This window comes from Harpia harpyja, chromosome 16 (genome assembly GCF_026419915.1).
Source record: "Harpia harpyja isolate bHarHar1 chromosome 16, bHarHar1 primary haplotype, whole genome shotgun sequence".
Lineage (NCBI taxonomy): Eukaryota > Metazoa > Chordata > Aves > Accipitriformes > Accipitridae > Harpia > Harpia harpyja.
Genome location: NC_068955.1, coordinates 5,067,810 through 5,092,198, shown reverse-complemented (window position 1 = coordinate 5,092,198; position 24,389 = coordinate 5,067,810). Strand labels below are relative to the sequence as shown.

The 24,389-nt window shown below is 44.5% G+C and overlaps 1 protein-coding gene across 6 annotated transcripts in view; it reads right to left on the bottom strand.

Annotated features, from left to right (window-relative positions):
* PHACTR4 (phosphatase and actin regulator 4) overlaps positions 1 to 24,389 on the bottom strand; it is a 68,842-nt gene that overhangs the window by 35,986 nt on the left and 8,467 nt on the right. For 4 of the 6 annotated variants that reach the window (XM_052811534.1, XM_052811541.1, XM_052811535.1 and 1 more), the window contains one exon: positions 7,548 to 7,594. In XM_052811534.1, coding sequence (XP_052667494.1) covers positions 7,548 to 7,563 — 16 coding nt within the window. In that variant the 5' untranslated portion in view covers positions 7,564 to 7,594. Of the gene's footprint in view, positions 1 to 5,667; positions 5,739 to 7,547; positions 7,595 to 16,574; positions 16,669 to 24,389 lie in introns of those variants that run through there. The other 2 variants (XM_052811538.1, XM_052811537.1) reach the window with 2 other exon arrangements.

The window sequence follows — 24,389 nt, the reverse complement described above, 5'->3', positions numbered from 1 at the left end:
GATGCTGACAAAAGGAGCGAGACGCTGCAAGGAAATTGTACAGCTGAGTTACACCAGTGTACAAAGCTTCATCTTACACAGCCTTAAGACAAGCGCTAATAGGAACCAGGATCCATTGCAGATCCTGAGTCTGCAAAGCTCAGCTCAGAAACTGAACAGCCTGAGTACCAACAGGCTAAACGGATCTGTAAGTGGAATTTAGTAACTCCTATAAATATTATTGTACAAGAGAATACAAATTTATCATAACCCAGCTGGTAGGTCCTTCAGAAATCTTAAAATCTATGGTTCACAAAGCAAGACTAAACCAGGCTGGGTTGAAGAGCAATATTCTTCCTAAACACGTCATGGTTATCACTCGTCCCATCACAGCTGGATTGGTCCAACCTGTAAAAAAGCCACACCAGATCTCTGGTTTCTTGTTGCACTCAAGTGTTTTAGGAGACAAAAGACACCTTCAAAAATCAGAGCCAGGGTCCTTTTCAAGACAAATGAGAAAGAAACAGATAAAGCGGTGACATCAGCAGTGACAACATGCAACTGTTAGCAACCGGACTGCAGACCAGCACCGGCCCTGCAGCCCAGCGGGGCCTGAGAGGCAGCTTTGTTCAGCCAATGGCTCAGCTAACACTATTTACAACTCACAAGGGCAGCAACATTAATGAGAACATTCGGTATTTTGTTCTTAAAAAGCCAGGTTTGCCATTCAGCCTGGACACATTGCTGCTGTGTGAACTAAGAAAAACAGTAATAACAAAAATCACTTCATTTATGCTAAACCCACTTACCTCTGGTTCCAGGCAGGCTCCTCTTCTACCCCCAACCCCAATAAAATCAGCTACTAAAATCCTTTGACAGATTTTACAGGCAGCAATGTTCCAGAGAACAAGGTGATTTTAAGGTCCAACAAGTTGAAAATGAAAACTAGAAACTCTCGAAATCTGACCCTTCTGCTCTGTGCCCTACTTACTGAACCACAATAACTCCACACTCACTATTTTACAGTGAGTTGGCCTGAATTATCCGGAGGATTGATTACATGTCCTACAAGGTCTTATCTCTTAATACAAGGAATAAGATCATTCAATTCAATCATGAAGCACTTCAGCAGATACAACATTTCTCACTCAACATCAGCCTTTGCTACTATCTTGCTCCAGCCAGCCTGGAGGCCAAAGCATCTCATTCCCAGCACATCCACAGCTTAGCCACTAAACCACACAACCAGCAAAATTAACCTCTGCTTTCCTCCAGGCAGAGCTGTCTGTAGAAACTGCATGGCCATTTACTACAACAGCTTTAAAAGTCACTTGAAATGGGGTGCCATGGAATTACAAGGTCTCTGGCAGGTCAGCAAATAATCTCTGTAAAACACTTGGCTTGCAGATCAGGAGGGAAAGGCAGCAAAAATTCAGACACCTACTCAAATCATAAGGGGCTTGTTCGGGGGTGGAATTACTGCGTATTTATTTTCTTAAATGCCACACCAACTAGTAGATGGATAGCTGATCTGAACCATTTGCAAATACAGCAGGCAGAACAGCAGCACTGGCATCCAACTAACTGCCCCAAGCAGCCTGACAGCGCTCAGCACGTTAATTACACTAAGAACAACTAGAACGTCCATCGCAAATTTAAGAACAAAAGGCTGTCAGGATAATGTCCTGAAATATTCTGTGGCCTTGTCAAGTGCACTCGGACTTATTTACAATAATGCTTTCACACAGGTAAGCAAGTGTTCTATACTGCACTTTAAAAGTCAAACTGTCTCCACTGAGATCAGTTCAACCTTCTGGTAAATCTGACTAAGGAACAGTAGGATTTTGCCTTTCTGTGTGCTTGCAAATTAGCACACATCAACTGTAATTAAATGTTTAATCTCAGGCACTTTGACCACTTTGGCTCTCTTCTATTGTATTGCACAAAGCAGTTATATTGCCATATACATAATATACAGCATCTCATAAGGGAATCACAGCTTCTGTGTCTTCCTGGAAGAAAAACCTGTTCTTTTGTTCTAGAACAGACATTATAAAGAGATTTCCACTGGCTAGTTAGCATTAACTGTTCTTCTCCGGCAGACTTCAGAGCTGTGTGACAGTGAAGCACTCAACACCACAAAGCTCCATGCTTGATTCTGCAGATCAAAACCAGAAAACAACGAATGCCATCTCCAGCAGCCTAGTTTAAACTAAGAACCACATCATCAAAACACTTTAGTTCAACATAAAAGTGCACATTTGACAAGATTTCCCTAAATGCTGCTGAACAGTTAGCTAAATGCCTGTCCTGGCAGCAGCCTCGAAGCAGTTGATTTCCAGTTGAAACTTAGTCATCAAAAGGGGATTCCCACACAGCCAGTCCTGAGCACTGGCAGCAAGTTGAAGAACCCATGAATCAGAGGCTGGCCTTTCATCCAAGTTCTGCAGCAAATGCAAAGAATAAAACAAAGTGCCCTCCACCTCACCCTCTCCCTTCTTGCCCCTACTTGGACCCTTCCTTTTTTGAAGTGCATCACCCAAAGTACTGGAATGACTGTCCTAGAGATCTAAAGCCTTGTTAAGGTTTCTGAGGAACAGAAGACATTGAGAGCAGCACGTATTTCCTCCTCAACCCTGACACCCTGTGGCAGTCGCCATCAGATCAGAGGGAGGTGCAGGTGGAGACCTTCTTCCCATGCAGGCAGCTCCATCTGGCAGCTGTGGTCCTTGCAAAGTCCCTGTCTCTGCCACCAGTCTCCGCTCCACTCCAGAGGTACAAGATGGGAACTCAAATTCGTGATCCCTCTCCTTAGGTTCAAACTAACAATCTAGAAGCAAAATATTTTATATCCTAGCAGCCACTCCCTCAGCCTTCACTGCTGCTAAACACAAAAGGCTTCATAAACAAAGGAATAGCAAGAAGAAAGTCACTTGGCAGACACCTTTGAAGCAGAAAACTGGTTTTCCTGAACAGGTTTTGTTTTCTCATAACAGACTTTGCACATCCGTAGTCTTCTGCTCTCTTCTACTTGTACATGGTGCCTACCCAGAGGAGATGCCGAGCTTGGCGGGCCTTGGTAAAGAGTAGCAGCAAAGGGTCCTGGCAGAGTGCAAGAGGGATCCCACACACGTTCCACTCATCGGCCAGCAGCCGTATGAAAACAAAGTGTTATTTTCAGATCCCAAGGCAGCAGGCTGATGGAAGCCAGTGGTTAAAGCATCTTTTGGACAGGTCATGGTCATTGCACCTTTACCATTGCGTCCATCTCCCTTCTGAGCATTAGTCTTTTAAAAGGCAGCAATGCCAGAACATGCTCGGACAATCTAGCCCTGGAACAGCTTGATATGTCTTTCTGATCTCAAACTTCCTTTCAGACAGCAGGGCTGCTAGAAAGTTGGCAGCAATGGATGTATACTAAAAGGTACTGCTTCTACACACATGCTCTGAACCAGAAGTGATCTAGAAAACCTGTTACCTATGCACATGTGGTGATCATGCACTCATTTCCATAATGGTTTTGAACCTGTGAGCATCTGAAGGTATGCTCTCATTTTTAGGGATAAAAATGGGAATCAAGTAGCCAGCTATGTGTCCTGCCAGGAGCAAGTAGCAGAGCTGGTGGCATAAGAAGCAAGTACTCACATTTCTAGCCGCTTCCTCTACTCAGACTATATTTGGAGCCTAAGTCTCCAAAAGCAGCAGATTCATATCACACTGGTTTCCTTATGAGGCATGTAGCCCAGAAGTCAGCATAGATGCTAAACCAAATTACATCTTTGTTTGCACAAAGGTTAAGGACTCAAAGAGTACTTCCTATTTTTAGAAGGAAAAGAATTGGGAAAAAGTAGCACAGCAGGAGGTACAGGGGATGAAAGTCAAAGGGGATGAAAGTCAGCCTTGAATAAAGAAATAACTGCAGAAGATTCTTAAAGCATCCATAAACTTAGTATTTCAAGTGCTGTTCTAAAAAAGCAGCTTTGGGTAAGAGCCTGTGTGTGCAAAGGCTACTTCACTAATTTCCCAAAATGCTTCACAGTTGTCCCACAGAGATTTAGCTTTTAGGGAAGCTACCAAGACGTTCATATTCCAGTGCCTGCAGAGGAAGCATGTAGCCACAAGCAGAAACTGTAAACAGAGCACTGAAGTACAGGAGGTCAAAGGACCCCAGAGCAAACCCTTCCCATGAAGAAAGGCATTGCCATGCTCCCTCCACAGCTGTTCATGAGTGATTAGCTCAAACATTACCAGGCAAGTGAACTGCAGGCCTGCTTCTATGTTAGGTCAATCCAACACCACAGCAGAGCTTTCAAGGAACCCACAGGCACAAGGTGAGATTTGCCCTGCCAAGCACAAAGCTCCCTGCTTCTTCAATATTTTGCTTTTCAAGATCTCACAGCTAGCATTTCATCTGCTTCTAAGTCTAAGACAACAATCCCTTGACTAAGAAAAAGGTCCAAACCTAGCTCATATCATGCTAAGATAAATAAGTGGTCTTTGGAAGGGGGTCTGGGCAGCAACAGTGTGGGCAGTAGATGGAACAGCGGAAATAGGCTCCGAAAATAGAGTTTGATCCTTCACCCGCACCACAGGAAGGATCTGAAGAGGGGAAAGGTATTCCAGTGACATTTCCCTTCAACAGATCACTTGTGTAGGTGGGACCTTGGAAAGCAGGGAAACTTGGCCCAGCAATGTGTGTATATTTAGATTTCATTTATTCCTCTCGCTAACCTCCATCCTCCCACCTGCCGCACAGCTCCGCTGACGACTCGGGGGCAGCACTCTCCCTCCAGCACTGACTACACAGGGCTGTGCTCCGGCCTCACCCCAAGGCACAATCCATTGCCGCCACGTCTCAGCTTCTACACAGAACCTGGCAGGTTCCCACCACTTCAAAACTTCTTCCATCTCCAGTAGGTTTCACAGCATGAGTCGGTAGCTGAGGGCTCAGGCTGACAAGCTACACAAGTTGCTGCGACTTGAGCAGTTTATGCATTCATTAAGCCAATGCCAGTCACACAGACACAGCCTATAGTGAAGTAATTTGGTTTTGCTCAAGTCCAGCATTAGAGTGAAAAACTAAGCCACCTGATGCTGCCCTGCCGACTACACATGCACATCCAAATTACTGCAGATAACTGACATGTGGTTACTTAAGCTATAGTCACCTGCTCAGGGCCACATCCCACGACTTGCAAGAATTCTCTGTATGTTCTTTTCTATATTTGAAATACAACCCAGGGTAGGGTTGAGAGCAATTTTAAGTTGCATACCTGTTCTAAAATAACTGTGTATAGAAAAGCTCTGCAACTTCACTGCAGCTGCCTGGAGACCATGCTTCCACTAGTCTTCAGGGATGAGCATGAATTAAAATCTGAAGACAACAGCAAATTTCATTTTTAATTAGCCAGGGCAGCCAGCCAAGGAGGGCTCCCCCACCCACCCATGGCTAGTGAAGCCTGACAGCTAAAAAGGATTTATGCTTCACTGTGCAGTCCCAGTGGCCATTCGAAGCACACCAACTCTGAACACGCGCCAATGCAGTTAAAACAAAAGCCAGCCATGCAGCATTGTGAATGCAGTTAATATACAACCAGTTAAGGACAGCAATACATCAAAAAGCACCAGGCTTTGAGGGAACAAAGGGCATCGACTTCAGCTCAGCTCCTGCACGCAGCTCCGCCTTACCTCATCTCCAGTCTCAGTGCCGGGAACAACCCAGGAGTCCTGAGCTTAGCAGCACTTGGAGAATGAGCGTCCTTAAAAGCAAAGTAATTTTAAGGAAATAATAATAAAAGACCCATCTGCTTATTCTGCCTTTAATATGGGGCTCTTAGCTCCCAGCACTAAGGAGGCAACACGTAAAGCTTCACAACCAGCTGTGTGGGGTGTCTGTGCATGCAAAGATCAAGTGCAGGTACTCCTTCCTAAACTTGCACAGCTGAATTTGTTCAGAGGGAAAGAGGAGATAATTTTACTTAAGTTGGCAAAATGCAAACAGAACATAAGGCCTTTCACATCCCAGGCCACCAGTGCTGCTCAAATCAGGAGTCAAAGCTCTTGGTAACCTCAACAGGCTCCAACCCCATGTCTCACTGATCTACCCCAAAAATAGACTTCAACTGCACATAAAAAGGGACAAAAAGCTTTGTGATATGAACACAGCTGGTTGTTGGCAGTCCCAGCAGAGGCCGAGTCCTGGTGAATAAGCAGAGCTCACAGTGTTGCTCAAAGCCATACCATTAATGCAGGCTGGAGAGATGGAAAAACTCGCCCTGCTGCTGTCTGTGCTTTGTCCTGGGGTTGAGCAGGGAGCTGTCATCTCCACAGCCATTGCTTCAACATCAGCTGCCAGCACCACACTTACTTTACCCACCCTCCCCCCTCGAAAGTCATCATTTGGGATTAGCTTGCCACGAGCAAATCATAAGGGAAAGCAATCACCACAAATTAAATGTGCACCTTACAGGCTAACAATTAGAGGGCATGGCAGCAATTCTTGCCACCAGGATTATAAGCATGACATGTTTTTATGCATGTACTCTTGGCTCGTAGCTGTTCCAACCAGGTCATTGGGCTCCAACAGACCAGCTCTGTATGAAGTCAAAAACTGGCCTTCAGCAGACAGGCCTGGTACATCTGCCACACCAAGCACACCGCACTGCTGACGAGTCCATCAATTCTCAAGTTTTAAGGATGGCATCACCTAGCTGCATAGGAATAATCTAGAAATAACATTTACGGTCACAGAGTTGCACTTCACTACGAGTTAGAAGTCACTAACTGCAACATCATGGTCCACAAGATGCGAGGTCAATATGCTTAATGGAGACTGCCTTCCCACAGTGCAGGCAAGAGCTTTCATGCAAATCTCATTTCAATGGGAGGGAAAAAATGGCCATTTAACTCATGTCTTCCATAGCCATTTTAAGCAAACAGATCGAAAAGCTATTCAAGGCAATCTCTAAGCCAAAAATCTATGAGTTTTAGTTGCAACTGTATCCTTGCATCAGTTAAACCTAACAGTAATGAGTTTGTTTGCCTCAGGGCAAGTAGTACAAAGTGCCTAAAGCAAGAGCTTTAAAGCCAAAATTTTGTTTAGTAAAAAATTCCTGTATCTTCTGCAAGAAAAAGCAGCCTAAAGAAGTAAATACAGAAAGAGAAGTCAGGAGCTACCATGAGCTGATCCTTCTTCATGGCTTGCCCTGTGACTTGTTGAAATCGCATACCAGCTTAATGCTTCTAGCCTCTTACCTATTAAGAAAGGGGATGTTGCTTGTTTTCAAGAGTTTGGGGTAGCCAATAGACTTGTAATCCAGGTTTCACAGATGGGAGATTTCAAGAAAGATCTTCCAGATGTACAACACAGCTTTAATCAGATCTGGTCCACACCATTAGTGCAGTACAGTTGCAACTGATGCATCTGCCAAACTAGCTTGTTTTCTAATCATCTTCTACATTTGAATTGAAGACATGAAGTTTAAAGTAATAAGGTTCTTTACGATGCTTAACTAAGGATGAAAGAACAAGTCCACAACATGCGGTAAGATATCCAAGAGTGTACTCACCAGTGTTCTCTTCCATTCCTCTTCCACACTAGCTTTCTGAGCAATTCCTACAAAAACAGGAAACAAAATTGACACACAAATTAGAATCCCAAGTGTGACCAAAGCTCAGGTTTAGTTTCACTTCTCTATCAGCTCTGCTCAGTCTACACATAACCAGCGTGGAGGGAACCTAGAGTAGAAATCCTGCCCCAGCAAACTAGGAACAAGAGCATGTGGCATCTTCACCCCTCTTTGAAGATATCAGTAGCCTCTAATCATGCACATGCTGTGTTGGAAAGAAGAGAGAAACAAAATTAAGGTGTAATAATTACAAAGCATCAAATGTTTGTTCCCAAGGAAAACATTCCACATCTGCCTCTTCAAGAAGGCATGTGTCTGCTGTAAAAGGCAATAGCTATTGCTTATCTAGCAAAGGCAGAATAGCACGTGCACAGGAAGTATTGTAGATATCACACAACATCAAGACAGTTCTGAAGGTACTGGAGAAGACAAAAAGGAGGAATTAGGATTTTAGTAGCAAACCCAGCTTTTCTCTGGAGAAAGTTCTGAAATGAGGTGCAAGAGGAACTAAGTTTGGGGAAATCAGGAGACATCTTGTTTCTGATATATTACGTAGCACAGTAAAAACATGCTCAGCATTTTAGAAAAAGGGAGCTTCTGTCCTGAAGAGCTTGCAGTTCCAACTAAGACAACCACAATAGGAAATGTCAACAGGCACAGCATGGGGTGGTTGAGAAACAGCTACAAAATAAGCTTGCTTCCAGTGCTGAGAAGTCAAAGCTAGCTTTTATGCATAGCCCATTTCAGCCTAACCCTTCCCCACTAAGCCTAGGACAGCACATCACCTTACCTCCCAGCAGCAAAGTTTGTTGGCTGTAATGCAACATCAGATCAGATGGATCATCTCCATCTGATAATTTGCTGACTTTACAGCACATGCTCAGCTTGTGCGACAGCATTGGAGCATCACAGGGCTGCGGTGTCAGAGGAGATAACCCTACCACACCACCACTGGAAGTGCGCCTGAACAAGCTATCGCCAGCAGGGCTTTTAAGCTTTGCTTTGCTGAACTGTGTGGGCGAAACACTTCTTTTGATCAGACAACCATGCTCCAGGCTACTTCTCTCTGCTGCAGCTAGAATACCATTGCAGCAATATTCTTAGATGGGGAGGAACACCTTGACAAAGCCATTAAACTCTCAAAACATCGTTGGCAATCACAGCATTTAAACAGCTTAGCAAAGAGAAGCGCTATCTGTGCAGACTTCTGAGCAGCAAGTCAGTCGCCCAAGAACATCACAAGGTCTTCATTTCAGAGGCAGATTACCAGGAGGTTACTTGGGAAACACCCTCAGAATCCCTCCAGCTTAATCCATTAACTCTGTTAAAATGCAGCTAACTTTCACATGCATTTTGGATTCGTGATTTGGTACATCCACATGACATGCCTGAAGGCTGCATCAAGGACGCTATTTGCAAAAACTAGAACAAATGGTCCCCACTGAAGGTGGAAGAGCCATAATGATTTTCACAAGTATCATTATAAAGTCAGCATCTTCACACAAACCCAAACCCCCAGTTAGTAGCAACTCTACTGTACAGGGCATTTGCAGGAAAGCTCTCTCTGCCTGCCCTTTCAGTAAGCCCTTCTGGGAAGGGAAAGCAGAAAGGAAACAAAAGCAGACACCTCAAAACCTACTTGAACCTCACATAGATGACAGCAACCCTCCTACTCCCCCAGAGCCACCAGGGAGTTCGGTTTAATTTGCCTTTCAAGGGCATTCCTGCACAGGCTGCGCTGAGCTTTGCATATTACAAGGGGCACATTTGTGCCTGGAATACTAATCCTGGCAGCCCATCGCTGCTGGACACTCACTGTACGCACCAAGGACATCTGTCATCGCCTGACAGCACGGCTGGAAGCACCTCAGCCTGTACGAGGAGGGATCCTTCTGAGCAAAACACTAAATACACAATCATCTGATTATTAATAGAACAAGCATAAAAGGCACATCGAAGAAAGAAAAAGCGATGCTGGGTTAGAGCAAGAGGGAGCAAAGTCGGGACTCCCACAGCACTGCCACGAGGCTGCCAAAGCAGGAGCGCACGTCTCTGCCCGCACTAAGAAACAGGCACTTTCTCACCAAAGCAATGGATTAAGTAGTGCAGATCCTGCTGCCAGCGTTAACTAGGACCGGCTAATTGGGAAGCTGTATTCTGCAACAGACAGTTTGAGATAACCTGCCCCGCAGAACTGAAAATTCCTTTTATCCCCTACTGTCAGACGTTTCCCAGATACAACGTAAGCCTGAGAAAACTCGGATTTTGCATTTCCTTTAGCATGACACATGCTACAGCTCCTCTGAATATTCATGTCCTCAAAGTGCTCACACATTCCCTGGGCCTGACAGCTGTGTGAAATTCCTCTGTTACCGGAGAGCCGCCTGTTACCAGCACAGCTCCTTTCACTGCTCCGGGACACACCGGTTTGCAGCCCTGCCGCCTGCCCCTTGCTGCTGCTCAGCATCACAGCGAGCAGAAGCATGGCCTTTGTCTGGCTTGTTAGTTCAAACACTTCACTCTTTTTTTTTTTTTTTTTTTTTCCTCTTCGTACCAATCTAAGAATATATTCTTGTTCCATTGACCCGTCTCTGAACTCTCAGCAGCAAGGTGATGGCTTTTTTCCAGCTAGGCAGCTAATCCACACACAATAGAAAATGACTGCTCTGCAGCCATGCTCTAGTATATTCTACACTGTTTTCTACCCTGTTTCTTCAGTCCTCACATGCTCTCTGCTGAAGCATGGAATTTCATCTGTCCCAGCTCTACCCACGTGCTCAGCTCCATTGCATCCTCCTGAGGATGCGGTCCCACAGCAACCCAAATGGACCCCTTCCTTGTGCCAGCACTGATCCAGCCGCCCGGGGAGCAAAGCTGACCAGATGCAAACCAAGCTCTTTCAGAGGAGCACACAGTGGGTTGGGATGGACAAGACCTTGACAGCCCTGGCTCCAAACACTAAGTCACCAAGAAACTGCACACTAAGGTGCCACTGTTTTTTCCAGCCTCGAGCAATCCACATTCAGCTACAAGCTTTACTGATTGCCAGCTTACCCACTTTCTCATAGTCTCATTTTCAGCAACGCTTACCCAGACCTCTTGAACATTACGCTTTCAGCTTCCTCCACAGTGAAGCTCATTAGCTGTACCACTCTGTCCTCACAGGCGTTTCTGATCTAGGACTGCTCATGTCCTCCAGTAACACTGAACAGCTTCCTGCAAAAGACTAAGGGACATTTCCAAAAGTCCAACTAAAAACCAAGCCAATGTTGGTTGTTTTTCCCAACTAAACTAGAAAACTGACAACTCTTCCAAACAGAAGTGGCACATTACTTCTCCGCAGCGTCTGCTAACAGGCTTGCCTTAGGCATGGAAAGCCAGTTTCCATCCTGGCTCAGCTCTAAATCGCCATTCCAGAGAGGGACGCGACAGCAGCTGGGCAGCTACTACAGGGCTCCTACTGTAATGAGAGACAAAACCAGAGGCTGTCTTGGAAAAAAAGCATGTGGGGGAGAGAAAGGATGTTCTTATAACAGTCTTGAACTATATCCATCAGTTGGAGGGAGAGGGAAGTGTTAACAAACATCCAGTAGCCTGAGGAACAAGGTCCTGCATTAATACAGACCATTACCGAGTGCTCCAGTGGCATAGCCATGAAATGAAACCAAACTCACTTGACAACCTCCTAGAAGATATTTTATTTTGACCTAATACGGTGCTAGTAACAGTCAATCAATAAACAAATATAATACAAATCCATTATGCTAGTTCAGTCCTTTGCTTTGCACCATTTTTAAATTTTTATGTACTACAGCATCACCCAGAAGCCCAAATCCCGAGCAGGTCCCCGCTGGACCGCATGACAAATGAGACTGCTCCTGCCTGCAAGAGCTCACAATTGTAACAAGAAAAAGTGGACAAGAAGAATAAGGCTAGCTGTGAGGCTGAGGCCAGGCACAGAGCAGCCTGCTCTTCATCACACAGGTTATCTGGGGAGGTTCTGAGTTTTCATCCCTGGCTTGCCAAATTTTACTCAAATGGTAGAACCAAGCCATCAGAAGGCCTCTTCTCAGTGCATCAAAGCCAGCTGCAGATGTTTCTGAAAGGTTGGACTCACAATAAAAACTTCCCAACTGCCCCACCAGATCTGGCTGTCCATCCCTTTTTATAAATGCAATTCAAAAAACAAAAAATCCCAACATTTTATTCTCTCAAAATGAGTGGATTTTTGCAAAGCTGAGATAACTCCACCTAATGCTATGGGTACGGTGTCCATGAAGCCCCATGAAGTCCCCAGGGGAAGGGCTAAAGTAACTCAATTTATCTGCCAGCCCTAAGATTAAAAGCATGGTAAACAATATTAAAATTCTGTTCTACAAAGCAGAATAACTCAACAGCACAGAACAGTTCTCCCAAGGGGCAGCTTATAGCACGGGTGCACAGATGAGAGTTTAAATATCACAAGGGAGATTCTTAAAAAGCCTAAACAAATCAACCATGCCAAATGCACTACTATAAATTACAAGACAAGGTGTGAAGGCAGACTTAACCTGTTGTTGGACCAAGCAGTACAGAGGGGAAGAGAGAGACGCACAGGCCCTTCTTCAGGTCAGCGGAAGCCAAGAAGCTTCTCTGTTTTTCTGACTTCATCTAAGAACAAATCAACCCCACCTAAAAATCTTGGTTTGCTCACGTCCTTCAGTTATCATGGTTTGAACATCATTTGCTACAAATGGTATGCTGGCTTCAAAATCCTCCAAGCAGCCTCTGCTGACACAGTTTGTTCTGCACTGATCACGCACAGCGCAACAGAGAGGTCAACTCCTGTGCATCCTGGAGGTAAATCACAATATTCCCCCTCAATAAAATGACACGGATTAAACCAAGTTGTTCTCACAGCCAAATCTGGCAACACGACAATGAACAGGGTGCACCAATAATTAACAGCCCTGCAGTTTCTCTCTCTTCGCAAGGACCCCAACACTTCAGACTGGAACACGGCTTGCATTTCTTCACTTGTTAGAAAGCAATCACTTCAAGCAGGAACACAGCAGCTGTTTAGCACAAGGAAAGGGCTTTGTGGAAGAAGTGGGAAACAGTGGAAAAATCAGAAAAATAGTATAACAACTATAAAAGCAATTTAAATAGAATACTAGAATAACTAGGGTTGAGAAACCTAAATACAGTAGATATCGCAGCAAATGAAACCAGCAGATTTTTGTCATAGATTTAACATTTGATAACTGGCTCCCCATGCAAACAGCAAATATTTTTCAGCAGCATGGTAGCTGCCTGTGGGTGGCACAGTAATATAACATTACCAGAGAGGAACTGGAAAAGGTTGCTGCATCCTCCGTGACTGCGAGATGTGGTAGGCAAGTAGGTTTTTTCATCACTTGCGCAAAGTAAACCTTAAATGCTCATCGACACGCTGTGCAGAACACTGAAGTGGGACTCCAGACCCACCTTCGCTCTCAGCTCTGCTACTGACCAGCACACTGGACCCCGGACAAGGCCCTTTCTCTACCTGTGCCTCAGTTTCCCCCTCTTCAAGAGGGGATTAACTCCTACTGTAAAGCAATTCAAAACCAAATTAAAACTTGCAATACTATATTTCCTAGAAACCACTACCTTATTTAGGACTCCCACAGTAGCACATGGACACGTCACTCGGCTAACAAGCCAAACACAGCAGATTTTTTTCATATTTCTGCTTGAAACGATCATACCAAGTCTCAAAAAGCCACTGTAGCCTCTCCAAGGTGTTTCAGTTCACTGAATGAGCCATATTTACCAAACCTTAAACAAAAAGCCAGCAGCCTATAGGAAAGCATGGCACTGAGATGAACAGAGCATGACTTCTAAGCCAGCTCCCAGTGACAAATGCTATTTCTATTTAGCTATCAGTATGGTAAACACTTAAAATTCGCCTCCAGACCTTTTGGCAGCTGATCAACCACTCTGGAGGTGTGGATGCATGCAGGGGAAAAAACCTGCAGTATGAATATAGCAAACCAGCTTCCCTACTCACTGTCCTTGAAGCAGCTGAAGGGCTCGCTCGCCTCTACCAAAATTATCTTCCTTATAAAAACAGAGGGTAAAATTAAAACAGAATGGCTGATTCATGCAGAGGACAGATGCTCTTGTTCTTATTATCATGGAAGCTGACACGGGAGAAAGAGCATCCAAAGGGAGGTAGCAAGGCATGGCTATTCCTTGATCAACCTCCTAAAAGATGGAAGCTCTAAGTCACCAAGAACAAGAGACTACTTACCCTCTGGATTCCTGACTGACAGCTAGACTGTAAAACTTTAGATTTACCTCTACTGTTGAGTAGATTTGGAAGTTTTTCCCTAGAAGGCTTGACAGATGTACTCATCACCTGCAGGTTACCACACGTCTGTGTGCAGCTGGTATTTAGTGCCCCATCCTCTCAAAACTCCGTTTCATCAGCTGTCTGCCCAACATTTAGCAATGCAGGTTTCAGCTCGGAAAAGTTTCATAAAAGACAAGATTTTAGCTTGGCTCAGCAAGAAGGCTCAACACCTAAGACTTGAACCACAACAGTCAAAACTCACCACCACCACCACCACCACCACCACAGCTGCAAAACAATTCTACTGCAGAAATCTTTTCAATAGAGGAAGATGTATATTTAATTATAACACAGAATAAACAAAATAGCCCATTTGTGGAGATCAGAGATGAGAACTAAAAGCAATCCGGACCTGGCATTTTAAAAAAGCCAGAAGACCAAGCTTGATATAATTAAAACCAGGATATTAAAGATGTTCTAGAAACACACTACTTAATCCATCAACACATATGAACCCTTAAATGTGAGTGTTAATAAATTCTTATACTGAAGAATGCAATTCACACATTTTGCTATTAACCAGAAAAGTCTGGGCACACCAAAAGGAGAGAAGGAAAAGAACTGATGTATTTGTAGAGCAGTTTCCACAGAGGCTCCCAGTTATCCGAGTACCCGACTCATTTTTGCACAGTGGTACTTAAGAAAATGAACCAGCTCCACCAGCACCTGCTTCAGCATACTGCAGGCAAAAAAACAATGAATATTTGAAGTACAGAGCTCATTTGCCCAAAATCTAAGCTGTACTTTCTATTTCTCCCTCTTTCCAAAAAGCATGGAATGAGAAACTGAATTCTTGACTACTTAAATCCCATATTAGGAATAACGTTATTGCTGCTTGAGCCACCATAGCACCAGAGCATCCCTAGCTAGCTACAAAAATACCAGCTGAGTTTCTGCAAGCCTAGACCACAGACCAATCTCCGCACCAGAGCAAGTTCTGTATAAATTAATTAGTGCAGTAATAGGAAGCACACACAGGAGATCAGGAAATGCCTAGAGTCCAATTCACCTTTCAGAGAGTGTTATACTAGTGTAAAGGGAAAGCATTCAGGAGTGTGGTCCCCATTCCTCAAACTTGTGAATGTTAAGAACAGAAAGTCTTGAGATGCCTTTTTTTCCTAAAGGCTATAAACCAACACACAACATAGTAAACACTGAGCATCTAAGATTCAAACTCAAAAGTCAACCTGATTGCCTTAAACGACCACCAGTAAAAGGATTCCTTTTCACCCAGATCTTTTCTAGCTTGTTGCATTGCCACAAAAACACTAACCTCAGCATTTTTTAAGGGAGAAAACATGGTAGACACGAGGCTCAGAAGATCTCCCTTCCAAAAGCAACTAAAGGTCAGCTTGCAGCTCCTGTGAAATCCCAGCCCCAGCAGTACCACACTTGTTTCAACTCTGAACTGGCATGTTTCCATCATGTCTTTCTGCACAACTGATTTCAGCACAATAGGGCTTGTCAGAAATTAAAATTCCTTTGTGATCAGTACATACCTGCTCATACAACAGTTTGCTCTTGTACTACACCTCGCAGGCAATTTAAATTTACTTGAAAAACCTCTAACCAACTCTATCCATACAGAACCATGGACACAATTAGAAATGAGAGGATTACTGACTCCAGGGTGAAGAAACTGCAGCAGCCCAAAAGCATGGGACAGCTTGTCTGAAGCTAAGATCCAATACTGCAAAGTAAGCAGACTCATAATAGCAACTTCACGACAGAAATAAATGCATCTGCCGACTTGCACTCGACTGTACGGATGAAGTAACATTTTTTCCCCAGCTTTAACAATTATTTTCCACCCTTTTTGAATTTGTACAGAGACCAACGAAGAATCTCACACCTCTGCCGCAAGAGACTGATCAGAGATAATCATCACATTCATTAGGTCTCAGCACTGCATACAGCACTGATTCAGTGAAAAGGCTTTACTGTTTCCGAGGAAGCCTACAGCTTTTGAAGTAGCAAAAGCTGCTTTTACACGCCAACAGGACCTCCTAAGAAAAAACTGCATCTATTGAACAAAATCCATTTTAACCTGATGAATGCTACTGAAAACATGAACTCAGTCCTCTGCTTGTAGTTGTCTGCCATGAAGCATAAGAATGAGCTTGTTCGGATGCATCAGCAACAAAAAGCTCCATCCTCGACGTACCATTAAGGCGTGCAGTTGAGGACTGTGGGTTGCACATATCATCTAGGCTATATATAATCTGTGTCTGCATTGCACTGCAACACGCACCCAAAAGGCACGTAATAATAGGGTTACTTATTTACCTCTGGCTTCTCGGGTAAAATACAAACCACCTTTGCCTTAGTTTTGTGGTTTCCATTTTCGTCAAACTTTCAATGAAAACAAAGTAGCTGAGTACATATTGCAATGCTGTGGTAATGCCCCTGCAATTATGACTCGATAGACGATTTCATTTGCAACCACCATTTCCTCACTAAAATGAGGCCACTCTGCCACAGCCACTGCAAAGCCAGTTGCCAAAGTGTTTCTTTTTGCCTCTTTTTAAGAAGCAACGGGTATGAGCTTAGCCACTATCAAAGCAGTAAAAGGAATTTGTCAGAAAGCTCACCTGAACTCTGAAAAAGCCAGCAGCAGTTGAGGCAGTGGCCGAATCTGCAGTCCTGCCATGTGGGTCTTTCCCAAGGCACCTCGCACATTCGTTCCCCGCCACATGTCCGACTGCTTCCTGGGATAAACAGACCGCAGGGTACGCGCAATCTGATTAAACCCCACGCTTTCACTGGTGCACATTCGAGTACATAAAACAGGCACCTCTAATCAAATTCCATACTGAAAGGTAACGCAATGTTCCCACTTGAAAAAAATGCGAGATACAGGAAACCTGTGCTGTGCAGGTGTCTTTATCAACCTAAAGTATAGAGTAGAGTCAACCTCCTTAACTGGACACAGCTCAGCTATTTAAAATTAAATCTCTTTCTGAATGGACACTCTGGAATCATGTCACTGCGTCTACAGGAGCCTTAAATTTCATCTTTTCATTCAGATTTTGCCATACAGTATGCAGTTCAGGCAGAGTTTGCAATTCAGTTGTAGCCTTATTTTTTCTTTCACAGTTTCACTACAGTAATTTCTAATTACGTCTGATTAAGATATCGAATTTCCTTAAAGATACCCTCCCCAGGCAATTTATTCTTCTTGTGTTCCACAGCTCCAGCTTTAATAAAAAGGTGCCCCAACCATAACTAGGAAAACAGAGAAATTAATTCCCACTGCGGATCTGGCAAACTCTGTAACGTAAGTACAGGCAGTGAGGCATCCCACCACGAAAACAAGCCCATAAAGTTTCCGAACAAGAACATTTCCTTTAAAAAAAAAAAAAAAATCATTTGTAGTTCTCCATTGCTGTGCACCAAGTTTATGAAGCAGCAACACTGTTTGCATGAGGATCATGCTTACTACAGCAATCTGGCCTCACATGCCCTAAATTGATTCTAATCTCAGGGGAAAGTTGTGCCTTTCCTAAGGCTCTTCCAAACACCTCCAGATAGGGATGAATACCATTGCTAATTCACACATAGTCATTCATCTTTCAGACCTGTTGGAGGTTTTGGACTGATACACTCCCCCAAACCTCAGGGAGGATAATCTTAAAAAAGGTGGTGGTGATCTCCTGAAACTCCACCATGAACAGGAATGTTTCTTTCAGCCTGCTCCCGTTCTCTCATTGCCATTCTACTAACCCTCAGTTTAGAGATGACAATTTCCAGCCAGCACATTTAGCTGCATTAAGAGCTCAACAAACTATCACAGCTTCTTTTCAGCCACAAAAGGACCTTCTACCATAACAATGGCTAGAAAAACACCCAACTGAACAAGCAAATCTCACATCACACCCTGCAGGCAGGCAAGTTGATCTGGTCCAAGAAAGTAAACCCAGTGAAAACCGCTCTCCTACCAACTGTGCAAAATTAAACAAGAGGAATCAATTTCAACAGCAACGAGCAGATCAGTGAACAGACAGGACACAGAAGGAGAAAGCATCAAGTATCTCAAACACATTTCCAAGGCACAGAAGCTGCTAGCTGAGGAAATGCCTTCAGGTGGGGTGTATTAACTGTAAGCTCACTGGAGCCGGCTCTCCAGTCTGCATACCTGGCACAGTGAGCTCCTGGTTCACAAGTGGAGAATCTCCCACACAGGAGACATGCCTCGGACGCGAGCGCTCAGGGTACGTCCAGCACCTCACAGCCCTGCCTCGGGAACCAGCACAACTGGGTGGTTTGTCAGATCACTTGACTCTGGATCACCTTGAATAAATCCATCTAAGAGCTAAGTGAGAATTATATACACCTCACAAGGTGATATAATAGAAGTCCAATAGGAGAAAGAGCCTGTTAGGAGCTTCAGAAGAGAATTAAAATCCAGTAAGGAAAAAATCCTTAAAAAACGAGCAGCTTCAACTGTAAGCTATGACTTTCTGGTGACCTCTCTTGTATGCCACATTCAGCCTTTCTGTTCTGTTCAACTGCTGTGTCCTTGGACATCAGAGCAGGTTCATTAAAACACTCCATGACCCCCCCCCCACCCCCCCAAGCACAGCTATCAACTAGCCAGAAGCTGCTGGTTTGCTCAGCAAACAAGACCTTTTGATAGGTGCCAGCACAAGGAATGGTTACAAAAGTACAAAAGTACCCCATACTCCCTCCACCTACACTAGCACTTCCAGCAAATTTTAAACGAGAACAGACTTAACAATATCAGAGCAACAAAATAGATGAAAAGGAATGAAACTGAAGGAGAATGTGATCTCTTAAACAATGTAATATGGAAGAGGCATATTAAGAAAAATGTTAACACTAGCAGGACCTAAATCCATACTGAGCCATGTAAACTCAAAATAAACAAAAAGTGCTTTGCTACACTTTTAAGACTTCAAAGGTAGCTCTGAGTAAGCCCCAGGAGTTAGAAACCTGCATGCGTGTCAGGCAGCCACGAGTATAAGCCGAGAGCATTTCTGGAAATGTAAAAATATGCTGAAATCATGTTAGGATTGTATCCTTACCTACAGCTGGAAAACTTACTCATTTTAAATGCAAGCTGACATCAGTCATGTGAAACACACCTTGGTTCACTTCTTATAGAAGGTAGCAAGTGGTAAAATATTCCATTTTAAGGAGAGAAAAGATTTTTCAGCATGGCCCATGCTTCCAAGGAGATGTTGTTAACCACAGAGTGACTGCACAACACATACCCACTCACGTTCAACACCTAACCCTGTTAGATATGTCCACAGAAAGCCACACAGTTGAACGCGCTCTCCATCCCTACCCCAGCACAACATGCCCTTCTAAGGAACAAAACCCACCACTTTGCCACTGCTGACAGTCATCTCCAGCACGTACACTGCGACTCGGCACACACGCAAGGGCACACATTCAACAGACTTGCTGCATACATCTGCCACACAAGGTAAGGAGCTTGGTCCCTGCATGTAGGGCTTGCATCACTGCATGTAAACGCCCAGCACACCATCACTTCTCACTTCCGAATGTCAAGCCAAGCTGTTCTAAAAGGACACCTCGTAGTAAGATGGTGAAAGCAAGTGTTTGTGCAGATTATACTGACCTACAGTGACAGGTTTATTAAAGAGAAAATCAGTTCTGCAATAAAAAGAAAAAAGATATTGAGGAATAGCTATTTTGTTGTAAAAAGGAACTGAAGTGTGATCCAATCTGACCCAGCGTCACACTGTAAATTAATGATGCTTACAGCAATCTTCAGAATTGGTAGGTATCCTTTCCCCTTTGACATAAGTCAAAGTTGGACAGATGATATAATTCATTTGAAGGCCACAGAGGGTATTTGTCAGCCAGTTTTGGGGTTTGCCTATAAATGGAGATTTCCTAAATTACTTCATCTGAGGAACACTTCAATTCACAAAGAGGTGTCCACAAAAAACAGTGTTTAGATACACAACAGCTGCATAACAGCAATAAACAGCTACCCCAGAACACAGTGAGCTGTAAAACACCCACACACAATCGAACACAAACCTGCAGCAGCTTTCACTGGGACTTAAGCTAACAGGTTTGCACTCTCACATGCCAACAGGAGGACTGAGCATGCAGAAAGCTGCAGGAGCTCTGCCAACTATCAGTCATTTGCTTCATTGTAAATTTATTTGCTGGAAACTGTAACTGCACCTTCTCTGCAGCATCTCCTGTCCCTCCAGATGGGTCAGGGAGCTCCAGGGAAAGGCAGCCCATGGACTAAGCTATAACTGCTCTGCAGCAGGGACTAGCTCAGACCACTCAACCGAACACTTTCCTAGCTCCATCCCGGTTTCAGCAGCCAAAGGGAATGTAGTGACTGATTTCTTCAACTGCCCTCCCCATCACTAAGACTTCCTTTCAGCCTTGGGTTAGGTCTGGGTAAAAGCCTACTCAAAGCTTGACTCTGCAGCAATTATTAAATTGCTGCAGAGTCAAGCTTTGAGTAGCCTTTTACCATAGCACAAACTAATGAGGTCTCTATGTCCCATACCTGCATTTGCAGCAAAGAGAGCACGCCACAATAAGAACCAAAGCACACCAATTTCCCTGATGTCTTGCAAAAAATATAACATAGTAGTGCATTTGGGATAATATAAGCTTTTTGTCAGGAGAAAGCATTCATCTGTGTGAGCCAAAGGAAAGAACAGGCTTCCCACAAAAATTAACAGGACTGAGTAAAAGCCCCCCAGTAACAAACCATCCTAACCATTTAGAGCTCAGTGAGGCTCTTCCATGCCTGCAGCATCACAGCTCTTTTGGGTTAGTTTTAACTGAAAAGGAAACTGGATAAACAACTAAACCTGAAAGCTTCCTCAAGGGAGCAATTCAGTGGCAAGCACCAGGTGAGGGCATGCAGGCACAACCACAGATCACAGCAACTGCACTTGAACCCCAAAACAGCTCCATGCAGAAGACAACGAGCCACAGTTTCACAGGCGCTTGACAGCACACAGAGCAGCTCTGCTGCCCTCCTCTCTGCTGGCATCAGGAATCTCACCAAGCAGCTGACCCCAGTCAAAACCAGCCTGGTGCAGAAACAGCTGGTTTTAATTCAATTCAGTTCCTCAATTTGTTTGTCACATGGCCCACAAACAGTTGTTTGAGTAGAAGGGAAGGGATTGAATACACAGGACCTCTTCTTCAGCAGCTATAGCAGTTTTAGGTGTTTACACAGCTGCAACCCAAAACAGGGATCTCACACTGGAGAGCACAGCTTGCTGTCACAGAGAAAGGGATAAGATTGGGTTAGGAAGGCATCAAGTCAGGCTTCCCAGCACCACAATCAGGCTTGAAAGATCTGACATGAATCATCAGATCCTGCCCACTCCTCTATTCCTTTTTCCGCAGCAAACACAAGGGAAAGGTGCCATCCTCACCCTTCCGTGCTGTTTGAGCCAGCTAGATCACCCAAGTTGTGAGTACCTATGCTAGATACTCTCGAGTAGCTAGTATTATGATAAAACAGGATTGTTTAGTCATATTTATAAGATGATTTGAGATCTCTGCTACAAAACTATTATTAAACTCCCTCGATACACTTAGGAGCAAAAACCTGAAACACCAACAGATCCCAATGCACCAGGATTTGCCAGCCCCAGGTTTTGAAATGAGCAGGACCTTGCTGTTCATAACCCAAGGCCAGGCATGACCCTGGAATTCCAGTCCAACCAGTTCCACCCTTTCTGCCCCTCATTCCTCCCATTTTCTTGGAACAACGGACAGCAACAAAACCCCACCCCAATCTACACCGGAATAAACAATTCATTGTAAACCCATGCAATGGAAAGCCACCTGCTCCCCCGTACAATTAAAAGCATTTCCAAATTCCAGCTCTCCCTCAGCCAGCGCAGACAGATGGACACAACAGGCACGCACAGAAAGCCCGCTCCACTTCCAGCAAAGCCTTTGTACTGCAGCCGCCCTAGACACAAAGCCTAATGGCAGAGTCTGCCTCCACAAGAACTGTTTTGTTAAGGGATCACAACATAAATCAGCAATCCTCCAGCCACAAAAACAGCTCAAACTCACATGTAGGCCAATTAAACTTGCAATCCGCTAAAACATACATGCACTCTCTCTGACTTCTGGGGACTGTCTCTCTCAACCGGCTGATCAGGTCCTGCAATCTAGCTGACATATTACCTGCCCCAGATGTCCCCAGATAGTAACTGTGACTAATTTTAAAATGCAATGGCTCGGTCATCACCACATACAACTACAGATTTTCACTTTCTTGCACACCCTCCTCCCATTCAATGCTATGTTACAGGAAGGAAATAACCCCTTTGCAAAGGAAGCTATAGCCCTGAGAGCCAGCAATAAAATGCTGAAATGGGAGACTAACTTCTGCCTTGCTCACTCCTGCAGGACCTGCCCCCGACAACGTAATCCCTCAAGTCTGCAGGTATTTAGGCCAGACCTGAATTCTCAGCAGGAACAGGGCTGCACTAGGCAAATGGAGCACCTGGCCACCAGAGAGCCACCGCCGATTATTCAAACATACTTGCTGCTGCCTCTGCCAAGACACAAAATCAGTGCAAGAGGCCGCTCCTTTAGTGCTTTCCAATGCACACCAAGTACAACAAGCAGAGACTGCAATCTCCTTCCCTGCTGCCCTACTTGCAGTCTCTATGTGCCATTTAGGAAATCTGGCCATCTGCAGTAGTAGGCTTCCATTTGAAACACTAGCTATTGACAGGACTGCATTCCCTGTGTGGTTCATCATTACCCCAGCAGACGTGAAGCAGATCTGCTACACCATAGCTCCCAGGCCCCTGGAGAAGCTGCGGCCAGCACGGCAGCAACCTGCACCCAGGCAGAGCCCTCATTCACCCACGCAGCACTGCCCTCGGTGCCACCCTCCCTCTCCACACCCCAAGCACAAGGGGAGGAATTTGTGAGCGCGGTGCTGTGTGGCTCACATTGCCTAACCACCAATTCTTCCAGTCCCCTCAAGCGTACTGGGAGCTCTAGCCACAAGACCCATCCTATCAGCACTGCTCAGGAACTGTTTCTGTTAACTTTTGGCTTTCAACTCAGATTTCTTTGAAGACAAATGCTAATACCCTTAAAAAAAAAAAAAAGGTTCACTGATCCAAAACCAAAGACTCATCACTCTTATGAATCACACAACGTTATTATTTCTCCTGCCCACCACAACAGAAATGTCTCACCTTGCAAAACAATTCCTGTGGTTGCCCAGGCTCACAAAAATCTATCCCATCTGTTAAAAAGCCGAGTGCACTGAATGAAACTATTTGACAAGCACTCTGATAAAAGACAGCAAATATTTCACCCCACAATGGCTACTTCAAACAGCAATTGCAAGACAGCTCAGCTCGGTTAGCATCAGCCATCAGAAATACAGCTTTCTAGCAAGTAATTCTTTTGGAACACAGAGCCTGTGGGGACCCTAAATTTAAGACTCAAGCCTGCAACTGCAAGAAAGCTCCACAAATGCAGGTTTGGAAGATCTCATGTCCCAGCTACCACAGTCAGAAAGCAAGGACAAAACTGTTTCTGCCTTCAAGGCTGTAACAGAACAGGCAAATAAATCCAGGACCTCCATTTCACCTGCAAAGTCTCTGTGTAACAGGAAAAGCTTCTCTGATCTCCGACTGCAAGGGACAGGTGTGGAAGGGACACCTACAGCAATACAGGAGCTCATCACCATAGAGGGTGAGACACTAACATATCACTGATGGAACTGAGCCGCTTTACTGGCTGGTTTTGAACAGCAGTTTAACCCCAAACATGATTCATCTTGGGGACACGGGCAAAAGTCAGTCTGCTGCTGGTAAACCCTGCACACAGTAAGCTAAGCACAATGATTTTTAACCAGCATCTCCTCGACAGACTCTTGGCAACAGACACATTCTCCTCCTGTTTAATGCAGATACAAATCCATTCCCAACAGATTCCTATTTCAACCGCCCTCGTTGTCACAAGCACGTCACGTGCCATATCAGAACCAGAATTTTGGACGAGAAAGCTTTATTTGCTTTTAAAACGTTCACGCTCAAAAGGGGTGCAAGGATGAACAGAGTGGACAATCGACGCAGGCAAACAACAGCACGAGTCGTCATGCCTTCCCAAAAGCAACCACTAATACCAACTTCAGACAAGGCTTTGTTGAAGCCCAACTCATTAGCAGCATGGTCATCCATCCCAGAAGTGCTGCTCACTGAGGACCCATTTAGCTAATGCACTTCTCCAGGATCAATGTTGTGCTCTAGGTTCAAGAATGCACCATATTTTTATAGGACACGACAGCAAGACAACACGATGGCTTTAAAAACACAAAGAAACACTATCTACCACATTATCTTGATTATGCAAATCAAAACCCTTGCTACTGGTATTAAGAATGA